The 20,468-nt window shown below is 36.5% G+C and overlaps 1 protein-coding gene across 1 annotated transcript; it reads right to left on the bottom strand.

Moving 5' to 3' along the window:
- Positions 1–10,418: 10,418 nt before the first annotated feature.
- LOC6043796 (G2/mitotic-specific cyclin-B) lies at positions 10,419–13,996 on the bottom strand. Its single transcript, XM_001861360.2, has 4 exons — positions 13,758–13,996; positions 11,655–12,470; positions 11,269–11,595; positions 10,419–11,069 (listed from the first exon to the last, which is right to left on the bottom strand). Exons 1-4 carry the CDS (start codon positions 13,791–13,793, stop codon positions 10,782–10,784), a joined length of 1,467 nt encoding a protein of 488 aa, XP_001861395.2. The 5' UTR covers positions 13,794–13,996; the 3' UTR covers positions 10,419–10,781.
- Positions 13,997–20,468: the final 6,472 nt, after the last annotated feature.

Genomic DNA, 20,468 nt, shown 5'->3' with positions numbered 1-20,468 from the left:
ATTTGAAAATTTTTCGGTGTTCTCGACGCAGTAATTGCTGTTGTACGTGAGTCTTGGTGTGTGTGTGTGTGCGCGCGTTTTTTCTCTCTCTTAATTTGAGCAACAAAGCCACAATGTAATTACTGAACTGATGCTGCCAACAAAAGCAGCAACGGCAATAGTTGCAAAAGATTTAGAAAAAACTGAGAAAATATTACAAATTGGACTGTTTAGAAAAAAGTTACATTCTATTGAAATATGAATCTAAGTTAACACATGCTCGATTATTTTTGCAGACATCACCACAAAAAGAGGGGGTTTATGCTGAGGGTTACTCTACTGCTCTCATTTTATTGTCCTCATGTTCAGGGGTTTATATTTAAGCAACTACGAAAGATTTACTTCTATTATGTTATGCTTTTCTTCTTTCGTTTAAAATATGTCTACAAGAAAGAAAATTATTTCGCGTAAACGTGAACATAATTCATGCCATCGGGAACCAGGAAGAAACTATTCAACTTTTATTGAGCTTTTTTTAATTTTTTACCATGAACGTTGAAAATGTTTCTACCTGGTTCCCAATTGCATGACCTTCGTTTTTTTCGTGTGAATGTTAAGTTAATTTAAGTTTTGCTTGTCTTTTGTTTTTGAATTTAATGCAAGCAGCGATGGAAGAATCTTCACCAAAAGAAAATCTTTTGACGCTCACCAAGAGATAAAATCGGAAGCGAACTTGGCTCTCCTCTCTCACACACGAAAAATCGGTAAAAAAACTGAAAAAATTATCACCAGGCGGAACATCGATTTCCCAACTCCCCTTGCAGGTGTAATGTCGCAGGTCCATAACTAACTTGTCACTGCTCGTAGATGAACAATGTTTGTAAACAAAACGAAATAAATTGATTTTAGTGGTGCTGACAATGAGCAACACAAAAAAAAAACTTCTACTGATTGATTCCATCCCTGATTATTAGAATATTATATCATTAACTTTTAAGTTGAAAAAAATATATAAAAAAGTTCGAATATGGTCTGAAACAAAACAAAATATCATCATTTTGTATGTCAAAAAGGAGGAGATGTTAGCCATAAACAAAGTCGTATAAAACAAGTCAAACCACTTTATTCAAAATAGTCTTAAAAATAAAAGTTTATTTACTCGATTTACAAATTCCAAAAATCGGACGCAAGACAAATTCTAAGTCGAATCAAATCAAATTAACAGAAAGGCTAAAATGGAATATTCTTAAGAAACTGACAAGTTTACTTACAATACTTTATTATTGTGATTGACAAACCAGCGCGGCTTATCAAGAATAAGCCATTACAAGAAAAATCTTCCTTTACTATCTAAATGGATTCAATACATCAGGGACAGCAAAAATTGTATCAGGCTAAATTTAATTTTAAGATTATTGTTTTTAAATATTCAAATTTAACTTATTAAAAGCGCTAATCACACTTATTTTGGGCATTTTTAAATGCTTGGCTAGATTTTTAAATTTCAAATTTATTTTTGATTTTTTTGTTGTTTATTTATTTAGGGTGACTTCAACCTATACATGGTCATTCGTCACCGGTTAATTCTAATTAGTAGAGCAGAAAATTTAATTTATTTATCATTGTAAAACAAATCAACCAGAGATACTGCGAGTTGTAAAATATGGGCTTAATAAGCGACAATATTTTTTTAACAAAATTTAAATATTAAGAGGCAGTATCTCAACAACTTGTAGTCCGATCAACAAAGTCAAAGCAAAAAAAAAATGTTATAATTTTTTTTTCAATTTTTCGAAAAATGTTTGGGGTATGCAGGGGTACATTTTGCACCATACACTAAAATCTGGCGCAAAAGATGCCTTTTAGTTTCGTAAAACAAAAAAAGCAAGTTTAGGTGATTCAAAGTCAAATAAAAAACTCGAATATTTATTCTGTATACCTTCTCAAGATACAGATTTATGAATATTCACATCAAATTCACATACTCATTTTGTATGACCAGCTGTCCAAATTGTAGAGAGACTTATATGAAAAACTAGTCATGCAAAATTGCTTCTTTTGACATAGAGAATGCATAAACAAAGGTCCATAAAAAATAAATCGAAGAAAAGTCAATTTGCGAAAACGTAGAAAATAACTCAATAGCTTTATTTCTTGAAAAAAAAAAACTAACTTAATCCACCTCTATGATTGGTGCCTTCTTCACTCTTTACCAACAATAGATTATAAGATAGGTACACACATATCGCTGACCACTTAGTTCATAACATTAGACAGGGTTGCCAGATCTTTCCAACTCGTTAGAAAGGTTTTTTGATTACTTAACTAACGATGTATAACAGTTGAGTTGTTTTTTAGCCACTTTTACATTTGCAAAAACATAACTTTATACATAACTTTTGAACTACTTATCGAAACTTCACACAATTCAATAGCGCAGTATGGGACCTTAATCCAAGTCAAATGAGACTAATTTGATCAAAATAGGTACAACCAGAGCTGAGCAAACTTGGCAATAATTTTGGTCACATTTGTCATTTGACAGACATCACACAGACATTTGTTCAGTGTTCAATTCTGGAGCAACACGAGAAAAGGGCTGATAGGTATACATGCAGGTGGGACTCCGACCATTTTATTAAAATCCATTTTCAGAGCAGGATTATCCAAATTTTTAAGCGAAGATGGCGTTGTGAATGGTGCACGCCCGAAATGTCAAAATCACGCAGTGATACCAACATTTAAAAAAAGTGTGCCATGGCATGACAGTCAAACTTTTTTTCTAATGTTGGTACCACTGCGCGATTTTGACATTTCGGGCGTTCACCATTCTTAACGCCATCTTCACTTAAAACCCTGGATAAAGGAAAAAACAAATCAACGGTAGACTAACTGAAAAAAATCATGCCATTTATTTGTTCATTTTCTTACAAGGACACCTTTAGCTTTAGCTTCCTAACAAAAATCGAATGGCTAGTTGATATTTTTTTCAAAAATTCTTATATATATATTTTTTTATAGAGCAATAGTTATCATGTTTAAATCATTCTGTGGGAAAAATAGGCAGAAAATTTGCAAACAGAGGGACAAACATTTGAAAAAAATATTTGTATTGGACTAATTTCGCTGTTAAAACTTGCGTACATGCATTAAAATTAAGCAAAATATATATTGGTTACGTTCATATATACGATCTTAAGCAAATCGATATTTCTTGCATGTATGCATTTGCCGACGGAACAAACTCTTTCTACTGGGTTTAACTTTTTCGCAAACTGGTTTGGTTTGCAAAATACAGCAATTCAATTGTCCTGTCTACTTTTTAAGAAAAATCTTTTTATTGACTTTTGCTATTGGATTCCTGAATAAGATTCAGATTCGGGTTACTACCAAAAACAAATTTAAAATTTAATATAAAATAGGTACTCAGGTTCGATTATCAGAAAAACTACCGAAATTTACATTTTATGATTTTTGTAACTCAACTGATACGTACCAGGATTTTCATATCAGAACTTATATTCTCAATCAGTAGAGCACAGTTTTGTTGTTCGCACTTCTTCCTTATCTGCATTTTGCACAAATACAATCGATTCGTTTGTTTATGTTTTATTTTCATTTTATGTTTTCTCTTCTCACACTCGGTAGTGGGGAATCCTCGTCCACTTCACTCCACTCCTTATCGTTCCACCCCAAAAACCAACGCACGTGTGAACCCCACCCCCCAAGCAGCTGCAAGAAGGGGGGGGCGCGGGAATGCAAGGTATCCATGTCCAGGCTAAATACCGGCGGCACACCGGCGGCACACCGGCGGAGTCCGGAAATAGTGCCAAATCACTTTCTCACAACACCCCCTCACACACTTGCACACACACACGCGGACTGCGATCGGAAGCACGCGTGGTCCACCCCCACCTGGCCACATGGGCTTCCCCGGGTGGGGGCGTTGAATTCCCCACGGACGGTCTACTCGCGACGGTGGTTTGTTTATGAATGAAACATGAAAACGATCCACGCGAGCGAGATTCCGTCGGAGACAGTGCGGCAAGAATGATAGAAATAGAGAGGAATATGGAAAAAAAATGAGAGAGGATAACCGAACATGCAAGTGAGAAAGCGAAAGGCGCGTCTGTATTGGTGCGAGAGAATGCATTTTATTTATGTTGGGCTTTTATGCTACCGGAAGCACCGGAACTAGGTTTAATGCTATCATGGACTGTCGTACAATGGGAATGATTAGTTGAATTTTCATCAATGATCTACTCTTTTCATACATATTTTTATGCATAGTATTGTACAATGACTTAAAAAAAACGCTCTTAAAATCATACCACACAGAAAGCACACTCTCACGAGAGAGGAAGTTCTCTTCTAACGCAAAAGAAAAAGCATGCTTTGCCTTCAAGCCGATGGGGGCGCATGGCCTATTAACGGTGCTACTTTTTGCCATCAAGAACCTGGGTTGCTGTTTTTTTAAAGAGTTCTGTTCTATTCCATTACCCAAAATAGTTTATTTAAAGTTTATTTATTTATTCCCTTTAAAGAAGGGAAAACTCTCTTTATTTGTACTTACTGTCGACAAATGTTTTAACATTTTTTCCCTTCGATTCATATTTATTAAATCAAGTTCGTTTCCAAGGATACTAGATGTCATCTTAATTTTTTTAACTTTATTTTTTTTATGCATATTTCTATTGTGAAATTAACTCAGGAACACGAATATGATAAAATTATCATCAGAACATGGGACCTAAGAGGTCTCGCGAGCAATAATTTACTGCCTTACCCAGCGTTATCAGTCTCAAGTGGTAGTCCTATCGAATCGAGTTGATATCTGGATGGAGTTTGAAAAGTGTGCTATTTTTTCACTAAATTGTCAATAACTCGCTTTGTATTTAACCAATTGGGATGCTTCATTTAGAATTTTGTTGTATTTTTAAGTTTTACCTCTAATAAAATAAAATTATTCAGAACGAATAAAAAAAAATGGAGAAAAAATTATCGGCTATTTTTTTATTGGGCAGTACATATAAAAAGGGTCTTTCCCACGACATCAAGGTGGATGCAAAACATTTTGTTCATTTATTCAAGGTTTTTTTTAGTAGAAGATCACTGCTCAATGCAGTGCTCATACAATCGTTTAGTCATTTGTTGAAAATATGTATCAAAATATTCAATCGATTTAAAAAAATGATGAGGCAATCAAAAACTAGAGCGTCCAATTTCCCGGGAAACGGGAAATTTGAAATTAATCAAAAATTATTGTGATCCTGCTTATGAATAATACTTTGCAACAAAGCTGTATAAAACAGCTTCTTTAATAGTCAAAATGAGTGTGAGGATCAATTAATGGCTTGATTGCTTGTAAAAATCTTACAAAATCATACAGAAATTATGTAGCTAGTTAAAATGAGATAATCATTGAATTTACCTTGAAAATCTTACATCTCGTGCTTTTTTCCTTGAATTTCATTCTACCGTCGACTCTCTGGTTGTCAATATCCAAGGGACCGTCGAGGAAGAGAATCATCAGTTTACAGAACGATGCAAAATGAAGACTCGATTGAAAATATGTTTTTCTTGGTACCCAGCTATGGGAGAGAATCATGGCAACGTCCGGCAAACAAACACAAACTAATGTCAAACACCCTTCAAAGCTTCGTTTCGCAAAGAAAAGCGAAGTTTTTGAAATATGTGCATTCTTTGGGCACCTCTGATAGTTTGAAGTTGTTTTTAATAGTAGTTTATGCAACAAGTTGCAAAACGAGGATTTTTTCAGCACGAGTCGTACATTTATTCAACGAGGTTTACCGAGAAGAGTGCTGAAAAAATCAAGTTTTGCAACGAGTTCCATACAACATTTTTTGCAATTCCAAAAAACACACATTGAGTGAAATTTTATGTCAAATTTTCATGTCTTTTGTCAATAAATCGTTTAAATCAAAAAAATGTTGAAAAGTGTTACTTTTCAAAACAAGTGCTGAAAAGTTCAACTTTTCAGCACCCATTTGAGTGCTGAAAAGTAGAACTTTTCAGCATTTATTAGCAAGCGAATAGCAAGATTCTATTATTTTTGGTACAGAAAAGTAGGCTATTTCGTCATTCAAGAATGACAGGAAAAGTAAATAGTTTCACGACGGAATTGCAAAAAGATTTTTTATGGTTTCATTTATAGTATGGTTTTTGTTACTTGGTACTCAGCCTAATTAATGATTTAAATTAAATGATACTTGATTTTCATTTTAACCCTTCTACGCCCTTGGTAGCTCTTTTGCTTTATAAATGTTTAACTTCAAGCTGTTATTTCTTTTGATAAAGTTAATTATATCGATTCAATTTTCATCAAATTTTGAACAGTAAACAAAAACGTTAAAAAAATCTCAATCTTGATCTTTGGCGGATGGGGTTAACATTTTCTTGTTTTTCATATAACAACATTTTTTGTTAAAAAAAGTTTTCAAACGATAAATTTAATTTCATTCCATAATAGCGTATTTTTTGCTGCCCAACAAATAAGCAATAATTATTCCTTATTAAGAATGCCTCATAAATAAATATTATCTGAAATAAACCTTTGCATGAAATTTATAGACGAGCTGAGAGTTCAATATTAACAGTAGATTATAATTAATAAAATCAAGTTAGGTTCTCTCATTATTTTTAGTGTAGATTTTAAGAACATTGGGACCAACATGTTAGGAAAATGTAAACTTTCAGATGAATTTCGGGAATTCCCGGGAAATTAACAAATATATTTTCGGAAAATCCCGGGAATTCCCGGGATTTTTTTTCCCCGGGACGGGAAATTGGACGCTCTAATCAAAAACACAAACAAATGAATAGAGCATTCCTTTAGGCACGAGTCAAAATTAAATGTTTTAAAATATTAGAAACAATTTCAGCAGTAAGATCAAAAGGTTTCACAAATATTATTTCGTTGTATGTTCTGTATGAAACTTTGTTCATCGATTCTTTTTGTCCAAATAAGGCATTTTGCATCAATAGTTTCATCAGTGCTATAAAACATTTGAAAGTATGTATCTTTTTAAAAAATTTTATTTTTACCTTGTTCAAGAGGCCATTTTGAGCAACATTTGTTCTACGAAAAACTACTTATCTTGTGTTATTTTTTTCTTGTTACATTTTCATTTTTTTATTTGCATTATCTGGTCAGTTCTTGTTTGTTTCTAATAGTATTTAGCTTATTTATTTTATTTAGGTGTTTCATGTTTATGCAGACACTTTTTCAATTTTTGCTTGTTTCTCACATTTTCTACATTAAAATGATACCATTATCATTTCAATTATGCAAAACGTCTTAGAGGCATATGTCTGGGACATTACAGAATAACTGCATAGGAGAAATTCTCGTATGTTTGGCAGGTTAAGCACTCGCTCCTAACTCCACCCCATTTGCTGATTTTCACTATTTAAACTAATAATGTTTAAAAACTTTTGATAGAAACTTGCTTGCTAACTTCTTATTGAGCTATTTATCACTCGATTTCAGTTGAAAACGCTTTTAATTAGCTTTAATTGAATGCCAAAGTTCTGGCCTGCCAACATTAGAGGCACGCTGGAATTAGATGCTGTTCCCCTACTTATTTTACATAAAATATACTGCCCATGTTCGCACCAATGTCTCTATGCAAAAAAAAACAGCAGGATGAGAAAAACGTAAGGCAAGTTTGTTTTGTGTTGAAATAAATAGTTTTCGCGAAAAAAAATGATTACTCCAGATTTCTAGCACAAAGAACTGGATATTGTTGTTGTTTTTTTACGAAAGAGCAAACGATTTTGAACCAAACTCAATAGCTCAAAAGTGATGAAAATTCATATGGAACATTTATTCAAAAAGGGGCAGTATAGAAATACCGTAGTAACGTTTCAAAAAGGCGAAACCTTGGATATAAGCAAGCAGCAAGTGGGATTGATTGTTTGTTTACATCCAATTGACCATTGTTTGTCCAAAATTGACCCCTGAAAAACATGAAACTTCCAACCCTAAAATTTAAAGAGTTACGCTTTCCTACTTTTTTAAGATCATTAATTGATTGGAGAACTTTTAGATCGAAGCCCGCCTAGAGGCGGATTGGGTTGTAAAGGATTAAACCCGCTGACCGGCTACAATATTATCACATCGGTAGAACTTGAGACTCAAAAAGAGGGATTTATACAGTGCTGCCTCTAGCGGTGGAGAGCTCCAACTTTTATAACAGATTTTATAATAGATTTAACCGAGGGGTTGATCAACAGCACGATTTTTTCTCCAGCCTGACTCGAAACACAACTTTAGAACCCCTTGACTGATAGAAACTGGCATAAACTGTTATACACATAAAAGAAAACAACATCGTAGCTGGCCATGCAAAAAACCAATTTTCTAATGTTTACAAATTTCCGTCCATCTTCAGGAACCATTTTCGTTCATATTCCATGGCGTCCTAAAAGAAACGGATTTCCATAAAAAAAATCGGATGAAAAATGTTTAATGTGAACATCACTTGATCAAGAACCAGAGAAGTGCCATCTGAATGGATTATTTTCCGGTGGTTGGGGATAGTTGGATTTGTTACGAGCATTATTTTTATGAATCTTGTACAAAGAAGACATAAGTTGAACTGAAATAAACATTACGCTTGAAAGGTACGGTAGTTATTTGAAAACAAGTGGTTCAATGAAGCAATTTTAAATGTGCCTCCAAGTGATCACTTCTGTTGTCTTAGTTGATGTCATCAGGCCAAGTTTTTTTTAAACTTTCAATCTGTACTCTTGTTAAGATGGTTGTTTATGGAAGACGCAAAACGCAAAACGCTTAACATTGCGTGTGATGGCCAGTTTAACGGAAACACATTTTCACTCAATTTTTAGTTGATAAAAAGGTGCAAATCGTGATGAGCTTGTTTGTTTTGATTCGTTGCCACGAATGTCAGTCTAACTGGTATACATTTTCTTTTATGAGATCGTAGTGTGCTGAGAAATCATCCAGGACAAATTTATCGTAGAACACTAATGAACTGATTTCTCGTCACACTTTTTGAGCAGAAATTTGTTCAGAGTTCCACGGATGTGATATTATGGTAAAGTTTAGTTTGTATCATCTTTGGTATGTGCTAATACAGCTTATCTTAGGCCGTGATATTAGGTGGTGTTAGCGCCCTCGCGCTGCTTCAAATCCCGCTTAACCATAGAGCAAGGCAAGTCGTTGCTCTAATTTTAAACTTCTATTGACTTCTAAAAAAGGAATCAGGGCGTATGCCTCAAATTGGAAAATTTTCTCGCTGAAAGATTCGTTGTTTTTCTGGATGATCAATCTGCATAATTCGCCCTGAAGGGTGCCATTCGCTTTCAGAACCACCTGCCAGCGAACAAAACCGGACTTTTTTGCGACAAGAACACTCGCAGAACTGGCTTTCTTTTTGTTAAGTGGTTTGACCATGTTTCATAACAAAATTGATTGTTTATTTTAAGACTTGAATAATTACATTGCTGTTTTTGTTATAATAATTATTATTTTTTTTTTTTCAATTAATTTCAGACTAAAACCTAAATGCACTAGATATCCTAATCATTCATCCCATCCTTCAAAATTTAAACAGCACTCAAACAAGCATTCCACCCAGCGTGAATGATTCCATAAATCCCAAAACCTCAACCAGAACCAACATCTCAATCACGCCACCCAATCCGAACGGCAGCTTAATGGAATAATGACCGGATACATTGAATTAAATTTTAATTTACTGCCGCGGCACATTGAAATCTATACTCGGTGTGTCGTCGCCACAACTCGCGCATCATTACCGTTCATTTTGAAAAGTCACCAAGCAGCACCCTCCAGCCGAACACAACACATCAACGGCCCAGACATATCAACACATAACGTCGTCGTCACTCTACCGGTCCGGTCAACGAGATAATTTTCCATGCTCCCTCCCTTCGGGAATCGAACAACTGCGCGACGTCCAACCAACCTAAATAAGAAGATAATTTGCTTAAGATTTATTCCGATCCGAGCGCGCGCGATCGCGCGCACAAAGCCAACCTTTAAACCAGCTTAATTTACACTCGTCGAGTTGATCTGCTTCTTCTTCAGTGTGTGAGTGTGATAAAGGACAAACGCCGCGGATGATAACGCGATGCTGGTCGCGACAATTCCTCCACGTTTGCCCCACCCTAATTAGATCTACATTTTTAAATGAGATAATGGCCATAATAGTCGAGAAATGCGGTCTGGCACGACATGGTGTTGGTGGTGCGATTACCGTTAAATGAAAGGCCGGGGTCGCGCGGGAGTTGACACACTCGCCGGAACGGTCCCGGTGTCGAAATGTATGGCAACAAACGGCGGTGATAATTTGGGTTGATTAGGTGGCGGGCGGGATTTCATTCTCGCGTTGGATCTTGTGTGGGAATGAGTGCAAAATGAGAAGCAGAGATTTGTTTGTTACAATTGGTCAGTCAGGATGAGTTTTTTTTTTTATTACGATTGTTCTAATCGCTCAAGAACATTTACATTCGAAAAAAGTCGGTTGCGCTGCGCTCTTCGCGGCTGCCCCAGCTCTCGTTTCGCAATATTGCGCTTTTAAATTGAGTTTAAAAATATTGGCTGTGGAATTTGTTAAAATCTTCCTTAAAAGTAATCAAAACACTACACGTAATAAAGAGGGAATAAAAACAATGTCGCGTAAAAATGCATTAGAAAAGCCTAGCCTAGAGAAAGAAGTTGGTGGCCGCGCACTAGCGAGTCGCACGGTTCACTTGTCTAAAATATATAGAGGAAAGAGTTACGAATTGGCTAATCACTGCACCAGCTTGCCCTCGACGAGCGCGTCCAGCGAGGTCCCGTGAAGCTCGGGCTGGGTGGAAATCTTCTCAAACTTGCTCGACTGGTACTTGGAGTAGACGGCCTGGACCTTCATCGTGGGGGCGCTCTTAACGAGCTTCGCTAACCTCTGCACGACCGGCGTCAGCTGCTCGACCGTGTAGTGCGTGTAGTGTTCCAGGGTTTTGCTCCACACCTTCGACTCGTTGGCATTTGCGGCGATCGGGAACAGGTAGAGCGAGATGTAGAGAGCGGCCGCCGCAACCTGAAAGCGAACCAAATGAAATGTTTCAAGCAACTAGTTTGAAATGTTTCGCAACAGCTGGTTGCGCGCCAAAGAAACGCAAGCTGGATTTTAAAACTGGTTGCACCAACACATGCTTGCAGCGTAAACAAAGGAAGAAAGCGCAAAGCAGATGGTCCAATAACGGCCAGCGCCCCAAACAAAACAAAGCGAAACGTACCTCGGACGGCTTGTAGTGCGCGGTACCGTAGTCGATGCTCGCCAGCTCGATCAGATACTTTGCGACGAGATGGTTCTTGTCGGCGGCCTTGGCAGCCTTCGAGAAGCGCCGCAAAAAGTGCGTCGGCAGCGGCTTGCCCAGGTGGAAGTCTAGCACGCGCACAATCTGCCGCTCCATCTCCAGGATCTGCTTCTTCTTGTACGTGTCGTCGGTGATGTAGGCAAAGTCGCTAATCTCCGGCGGGAACAGCTCCTCGTACTTGGACGCGATGAACATGGCCGTCACGCCCACCAGCTGGAGCTCCTTCTTGGGCGTGTCGGTTACGAGCTGGCGAGGAAGAAACACCGTTAATTCTAAACCAAGTCAAACCACCACAAACATTCTACCTGCAAATATCTATCAATGATGGACACAGTCATGTGATACGTATCAATCTCCAGCTTGAACTGATAGTGGACCTCGTTGATCCAGTCAATCAGGATGGTTCGCATCTTGTGGTTGATCTGCTTGTGTCCGTCCAAAAAGTTCTCGCGAATCGCGAACGTCTCCTCCAAATCATTCAGATACTTGTAGATATCATTCACGTACTCCGACACGAGCATCGGGTTCCACGCGTCGTTTATGTCAATGTTCTCGATGCCCTCGAGCAGCTTGTGCGAGTGCGTGTCCGGCGTGTCGCGCTGCTTCTCCACGTGGTACTCCTCATCTTCCGAACTACGCCCGGACGACGAAGTCGTCGACGCCACATCCGACGACGACGACGACTGCTTCTTGATCTGCTTCAGCTTGGTCAGCGAGCGGCGCGTCAAGCGGCTCTCCTCGCGCTTCAGGTTGACCACCTTGACCTTTTTGATCTCGGCGCCCTTCGTCACCTGGACCAGCTTGGGCTTGACCGTGGCGGTCGTTTTGGCCACATTGGTCTGCTTAAGGGCGGTGACGGCCGCCCCGATCGTGTTGATGCTCTTGAGCGAGTCGGACCGCGTGATCGGTTTGTGGCCGCCGCCGTCCGCCTTCTTCCAGTGGGTGTCGACGCGCGCTTTGACGTTCTTGAAGGACGGTTCGCTCGGCTTGAAGCCATCCTTGCCCTTGCCGCCGAGCTCGATGTTCTTCAGCACTTTGTTGCCCAGTTCGCCCAGCACGGCACGCTTCCCGAGGGACGGGTCTTTGAGCACCTTCTTCGCCTGGATCCGGGCGGCGTCATTCTGTGGAAGGACAGAATTTAGTTTTGCTCAAATATTTCAAAAAGTCAACAATTTGCTTATGATTTGACTGTTTTTACCTTTCTTACTTTAAATTTCTATCAATATAATTTTGACCTTTTAAAAACTAAGACACGATTAGATGTTTTCCAGGTTGAGCCAAGATTACGAAAATTAAGAACCAATACTCATGAATGATTGATTGAGATTCGTGAACTTATTCTAGGATTTTTTAAATTTTGAAAATCAAAGCAATGACGAATGGCCAATGACGAAGTGTAAACAAACTGTGTATCCTGCTCACGTCAGTTAATGTTTAAATCTCTGATAATCGCGACCTGCGAAACTTATTTGATATTTTCTCTAAAAAAAAATCAAATTTTCATTGTGTTTCAGTGAACAGCATACGTTCAGATACCTTTTCAAACAAAAAACTCCAGAGATTAACAATTCAAAGCATTTTTAAATTTGATAATTCGTAAATTGATCGAAACTGATCAAAAACCGGCATTGTTTACAACTTGCGCTTAGGACCTTATGAAAACTAACCCGAGACATTTAAGAAAATCAGGATAGACTGTTTGTTAACATTATTATTAGTTGTGTGTTTTGAGTTCCATTTCTGTAAGAAAATACATCAAGGCGTAATCTTGAATGTAAACAAGCAGCTTGTTCCACCTTTTAGAAAAGTTAGCATAGATTATACTTTGCAGGTTTCTCAATTCAAATTCAAATTAAAACAATAACTTTTGTAACTTGCAAGCTCTGCAAACAAAAAATAAGCGCCGTTCTTTTGAAATGATTGCTTTGATTTGCAAGGACAGCTTGCCGTCAGTCACGAATCAAAAAGTCAAACGCCATTTTGCTTTTCTATTTTATATTCCGTTACATCTCTTAATTTGCACATTTTGTCTCAGCTACAATTAATTTGAAAGATCAAAAATGTTATAAGGGAGAAATTCGTAAAAATCGAAAACATTCCTAGAAAACATATTTATCAAGTTGTTTGAGTATTTAGGAATATTCAGAAAATAAGTTCATCTAGGATTTTAACTGTTACGATTTAAAATTTAAATGACCCGTAAGCACATGGAAACAATCCAACGCAAAAACAATAGACAGTGATTTAAAAATGGTTGCATCGGCCATCGCGAAATCCCGTTTCCCATTGTTGGAATCCAAAAAAACACAAAAGATCCTTTTAAACGGCCGATGGCGTCGGTTGACCTTCCCAACCGTAGCAGGCCAGAAGGAGCTCGAAATCGAAAAAAATTCCACCCAAAAACTCACCTCGTCGGTGTTTGCGATACGGAAATGCGTGGCCATGGTTCCTCACTTGTGTTTTCTTTCCTTAAAACTTTTTAAAAAACAATTCACTCAAAAACTGGCAAACGAGACAAAAATAAAAATTGCAGTTTTGTTCCTTGTTTTAGGTCCCGGCTGGTCTTTTCAAAATGCAACCCCAATCTCTGGCTCCAGACGACCGTTGGAAAAATGCGGCCGCAGCGCAGGCAGAAAACGAACTGACAGAGTCGGAGGGAATCGGGCGCGGGAGAGAGGGAGTAGAGGAGAGCGAAAAAAACCGAACAGCCGCGACACGACGATGACACGCACACAGCGAAGGGGGGCGAGAGTTTGCGTTTCGTGACAGCAGCGATGCCAGGCTGAGAAATTTTTATAGTTCAACAGTTTTAAATATTTTTTAAAAGATATTTATTTTCTGGAGTATTTTTTCAAAACAGCTTATGTTCCATGGGTTTCCTACAACCTTTTGAAAAGTATGTTATTTAAAAAAAACGATCTGCAGATATGAGAATTAAGCTAAAACAACTTTTGCTGCGAAAAAATGTTTCATTGAAACAATTCAACAATTTGGTAACAAATGGCAACAATGCTTGACAAGATCGAGCTTTGGGCTTTTTGCCACTAAGCTTTTATGTTGCGTTTTTGAGGTTGTGCATTTTGAATGTACCGTTAATGAACTTTTGTTGCTTGAACTTTGATTAGAGAAGTCTTAAAGAGAAGTGCCGTAGCTCACTGAGAGGCTTCCATTACTTGTCAAATTTTGAGTTCCCGAGCAATCCGCTCACACAGGCTCAGGCAAGTGCATGACTTTGTTAAACATAATCGTATAATGTCAATTGCACGGCAAAATGTCACCAACTGTTTTTCACCATATGAGACGATTTACGATTGAAACCAAATAAAAATACCAAATTCAATAAATTTGGCTAGGGTTTTACATTTTTTGCGAAAATTTGGGATGTTTTCTTGTACAAAACTAGTAACGGAATCGACGTCAAAACCTTCTAATGCTATTAAACCTTGATGTTCCGTCAACGGTTCCACAATCTTGTATCGTTCATTTTGCGACAAGACTCCGCCTCACGAGTCTGCTAAGTATGAAGGTTTTGCACGGGCTGCTTGTAAAACTAGTGGCCACAAGAGAAGCAAGATAACAACCGGTACGATTGTCGTCCTTTCGTTCCCATCAGCCAGTTAAAACTTCCAAATTAGGGCATCGTGTAAGGCCCAAGATCGCTGCTGTTTGAAACAAATCTCGAATTATTTAAAAAAAAAAGGTCTTAACAGCCTCCTCCACCACTTGATAGCAAATCTAATTTTCACTGTTTTTCAGTTGAGGGCACTTAGTGAACACTTAATGAACAATCCAAAGAATTTGTGATAATGTTTTTTTTCTAATATTGATTAAATCCCGAATGAAAAAAGCTTTGATTAAAAAAAACCGCTTAGTATCAATTGCAATCTTACTCGAGAACTGCTACGAAGGCCAAGTAACATCCGATTAATGTGCTTTCCTTTTACGCCGAACACACCACTATGACCTAAAATGCTTCTCGATCCATGCAGATGCCTAAATTGCTGAATAACTGAAAATTAATTGTTTAAATGTGTGCTTATTTTAATCCTACGATTTCAATACTTCTTGCTTTTTAAGAAGAGAAAATATGCGATGCTCCCGAGTCCTTGCGTTCCTTTGAGTGATTTGAGTGCCTTGACGCTTCTCTTTAAGACTTCTCTATTTCGAATAGAGAAGTCTCAGGTTCTCTAATTTTGAAGCTGACCAAATGGGCTCAAAAAATTACCGAAACGTAGTTTCTCACAAACCATGGAATGCAATACACCAAAAGCTTCGTTTTTCCGCCAGGAATCATATTCCGATGAAAAAAAAAACACAGATCGCAGGCCGGATTGCGGGCCACCAGAAGATCTGGACTTTCATAATTGTCATCATATATATTCATAAATGAGCTATATCATTGTGTTTTCCAAAAAGTAGTTTTGCAAAAACATCAAGAAATATTTGGAAAGGTGGTACGGTCCTTCAGACCGGTTCAACGGATTTCCGATTTCCGGTGTTTGCAACTGGAAATACATATATTAAACTTTTTTTTATTCTGATTTCGAGTTTTTAGCTGGAGCCAACATTTTTTGCATATATTTTGAAATAATTTACTAATTTTCTACTTTGTAGTTTACATATAGGGAGTGAGATAACTGGCAGTGTTGCGTTCCTCACGCGCTCACGCGCTCATGAGCGCTCACTTTTCACTCATTCGTGAGGAGGAGCGCAGCGCGAGCTAGCTCACGTTTGCCCGCGCTCACGTTTGCTCCGATTTTTTCAGCTCGCGTTTGCTCCACGCTCGCGCTCGCGCTCATATTTCGCTCACGGAGCGCTCATTTTGGACGTGTCGCTAATCATTTAACGTTTTTGAGAAAGTTTTTTTTTTAAATTCTAGATGGATTTTTTGCGTAAGGTGCAGTAGGGTTGTGGAAATATGACTTTGTGAACAAATTTTATGATATATTAATTGGAATAGCTTATTTTCATCAATCATGTTTTTAAATAAAAGGTTGGATTCGCAAGGGTCAAATATTTTTTTAGACATACAGTCGAATGTATAAATATTTTAGAATTTAAAGGCCTTATTGTAGCAGAGAGGGGCGGAGGGGTATAGACGCCTAAATAAAAGGGCCTGTTAACCTTAGAGTAGAAGTAGGAATCTCGTAATCGAGAACGCCAAGGCAATGCTGTAGAGCAAATAATTTGATTTTTTTTTTGAAGCCTTAGAAAAACTTACAAAAATTTACAAAACAATGAATGGATTCAAGAGGATTTATGCTTTGGTAAGTTCGATTCAAGGTTAAATGCTTGGTTGATTAAAATATAACATTAAACTGTTTTTATGTACCTAATCAGTGTTTTGACTACATTTCCAGATTGCGGGTCAGAATGAGCTACCATTAAAAAAAAGTTATTCCGTTTATTAAATCTTTCAGTGATTCAGTGATTAGAAACGGAAAATCATTTCTATATGGTTAGTCTTTATTTGGCAAACATTTTAGAAAAAAGGGTAACATTTTTGAAACAGTTGTATTTTTAAATATATGCCTCAAAATTCCTAAGGGTTGAAATAACCCTTTTGACTCAAATCAAATAAATTGTCAATATTTTTCACCACGAAAAGGTTGTTTCTTTTTCCAACAAGTGGATTTTATGCAACACTTTCGCAACCAAACCTCTGAAAATATTCAATTACAAGTTATATATGATTTTTTGAACATGGATGATTGTAACTGTTTAAAAGATTATTTAAAAATAAATAAAATATACATAAATTGTCAATATTTTTGTACATAACAACAATACAATATGGTCCAATATGGATTTGATTTGTGAACAAACAGTGCATCTCGTCACGTAAATGAATGTTTACATTATGAATTTAGTTTTTTGTTCCTTGTTCGAAAAATGTCTAGATTTTAAATAGAACGTAAATTTCGGTTCACTGATCAAATCCGTTTCATTGCCTACTTTTGTTTGTTCGACCACTTTCTTGTTTGTTTTTGCTGCCTGTGCTGAGATAGTTCTAGAAACTTTGTTTCAAACAGGCAGATGCTTCAACAGGAAAAAACAACTACCTACTTTGGCTCACCGGCTCACGTGAGCGCAAAACGCTCCGGTGAGCGTGAGCGAGCACGAGCTACCTGATAAAAACTCACGCTCCAGCTGGAGCGAGCAAGCTTTCCGTGAGCGCTCGCTCATTCGCAACCCTGATAACTGGTAAGAAACGCCAAAACACACGACTGCATAAGGGATATTCAAATCAAGAATTGTACACGCTTGTAGAGCAATTCTTTACGAAATCGGTCTTTTTTTAGAATTTAAATTTTTGTATTTTTTAATCCGACTGAAACTTTTTTGGTGCCTTCGGTATGCCCCCCCCCCATTTTGCATCATTAGTTTGTAGGTTTGTACATATAATTTTCCATACAAATTTGGCAACTGTCCATACAAAAACGATTTATGAAAATTAAAAATTCTATATCTTTTGAAGGAATTTTCTGATCGATTTGGTGTCTTCGGTAAAGTTGAAGGTGTGGATATGAACTACACTGAAAAAAATTATACACGGTAATTTTTTTTTGGAGATTTTTTATTTAACTTGTTGTCACTAAAACTTGATTTTCAAAAAAAAACACTATTTTTAATTTTTTTCATTTTTGATATTTTTTAAAGGAGTTCAAATGCCAACTTTTCAGAAATTTCCACGTTATACAACCGAGTTATGAATTTTTTAATCAATACTGATTTTTTTTAAATCGAAATATTGGTCGCAAAATTTTTCGATGTAAAATCAAATTTGTAATCAAAAAGTACTTTAGTGAAATTTTGATAAAGTGCACCGTTTTCATGTTAAGGCCATTTTTAGCCAAATATTCAGTATTACGCTCTTTTAAAATGTAAGTCTTGGTTTAGAAATTTTGAAGATATTTTTTTCGAAGAGATCGGAAAATTTTAAAAATGTTTCATATTTTAACATTGTAAATCGGACCATTAGTTGCAGAGAAATCAATATTAGAAAAAGGTGGGTTGTTTGGGTGAGACTTAGAAAACATCAATTTGCATGTTTTTAAACCTTTTGCATGGCAATATCTCAGCAACTGATGGTAGTATCAACAAAGTTTAAAAAAGCAAAATATAGAGAATTTTCTCATCTTTTCAAAAATATTTTTTTCAAAAGTGGGCAAACATGTGCACTTATTTAAAAAATGAAAAACTGCGACTATTTTCAAAAAAGTTACCTAAAAATGGCCTTAACTTGAAAACGGTGCACTTTATCAAAATTCACTTAAGTACTTTTTGATCGCAAATTTGATTTTACATAGAAAAATGAAGTTGAAAAATTTTTGCGACCAAAATTTCGATTTTTTGAAAAAATAAGTATTGATTAAAAAATTCATAAGGCCGATGCAAATATTTAAAAAAGTTTTTGTCCCTCGGCCCTGGCCGAGGTCAAGGGGGGGGCAAAAAAAAATTTAAATAACAAGCCATAGTCTACACATTTAAATGAAAAATGTGTTTTAAAATGCATTTTACACTTGTTCAGTTGTTTTGCAATCATTAGTTTTCAAAAAATCTAAGATCTGACAAAAACAAAAATTGTATCGAAAAAAAAGATTTTGCATCAAAAATTTTCAAAAAATCTTAAGATTTTTTAATAAACCCAAACATGCTAAAAATGATTTAAAACGCAGAAGAATGTATTTTAATTTGATTTCAGCTGATTACACTTGAATTTTCATTGAAATTTTGAAGTTTATTGTAAAAATATTTTTTTTGCCCCCTGATTTTTCGGGCCAATTTTGAAGGGGGTGACAAAACTTTTAAAAATATTTGTACCAGCCTAACTCGGTCAAAGATTTTTGCACAATCTGGAAATTTCTAAAAAGTTGTCATTTAATGTCCTCTAAAACATATCGAAAAATGAAAAAAAATTAAAATTGTGTTTTTTGCAAATCAAGTTTTAGTGACAAAAAGTTAAATTAAAAATCACAATTTATTTACCATGTATCATTTTTTTCAGTTAAGTCCATATCCATACCTACAACGAAGACACCAAATCGATCAAAAAATTCCTTCAAAAGATACAGATTTTTGAATTTTCATACATCATTTTTGTATGAACAGCTGCCAAATTTGTATGGAAAATTATATCCAGATTTTTAAGCGAAGATGGCGTTCGAATGGTGAACGCCCAAAATGTCAAAATCACGCAGTGGTACCAACATTACGAAAAAAGTGTGCCATGGCATGACAGCCATACGTTTTTTTCTAACGTTGGTGCTACTGCGCGATTTTGACAATTCGGACGTTCACAATTCGAACGCCATCTTCGCTTAAAAACCTGGATAGACAAACTAATGATGCAAAATGGCTTCTTTGGGAATACCAAACACCAAAAGCACCAAAAAAGTTTCAGTTGGATACAAAAAAATCGAATGACCGATATCTGAGAGAACTGCTCTGTATTGAAATTATCCACGATGGGGGGAAGGGGAGGGGGTGGTCTGAAATGTCAAAAAAGTGTCCACGTGATTTATGGATGGTACCTTATTCGTAAATTTCAAGTCCAAGATGGCGAGCAAAAACCCCGGACATTGTACAAAGCAATTTGTATTGTAACAGATAATTAACCACTCGAATTTGACTGAAATGGGTATTTTTGTCCGAGATTCGATTACATACACGCGGTTTTTGAAGTTGATGACAGTAAACGCCTCGGTTTCGTCAATATCTCGTCAGCTGTGTGCTATCTTGTTACATTGACCATTTAGTTCTTTTCGAGAAAATCGATTTTTAAAGTTTGTTGGAAAATAATTTCAAAATTAGAATGGTAGAGCCAAACTTTTTGAAGCAATGGGTTCTTATACTATCGCTTAACAAACGCTACAAGTTTCAATTAATTTGGTTACACCAGTTAAAAGATACAGTAAATAATGTAAACAAAAATCTGAAAAGCACGTGTCACAAGTGTGTTTTGAAAGTAATTTTGTACTACGTGTCACAAGTGTGCACAGAATTCCCATATAAACTAAAATAGACTTAAATCAATAGATTAACCGACTTAATCAGTATATTTTCAAAAACAAAAGATTGCATTGCCTTCAGAAAACGTGTATCAACATAAATTTGTG

The sequence above is a fragment of the Culex quinquefasciatus genome, chromosome 3, assembly GCF_015732765.1.
Source record: "Culex quinquefasciatus strain JHB chromosome 3, VPISU_Cqui_1.0_pri_paternal, whole genome shotgun sequence".
NCBI lineage: Eukaryota > Metazoa > Arthropoda > Insecta > Diptera > Culicidae > Culex > Culex quinquefasciatus.
The sequence above is the reverse complement of the archived record's forward strand: the minus strand, read 5'-3'. Positions and strand labels throughout refer to the sequence as shown.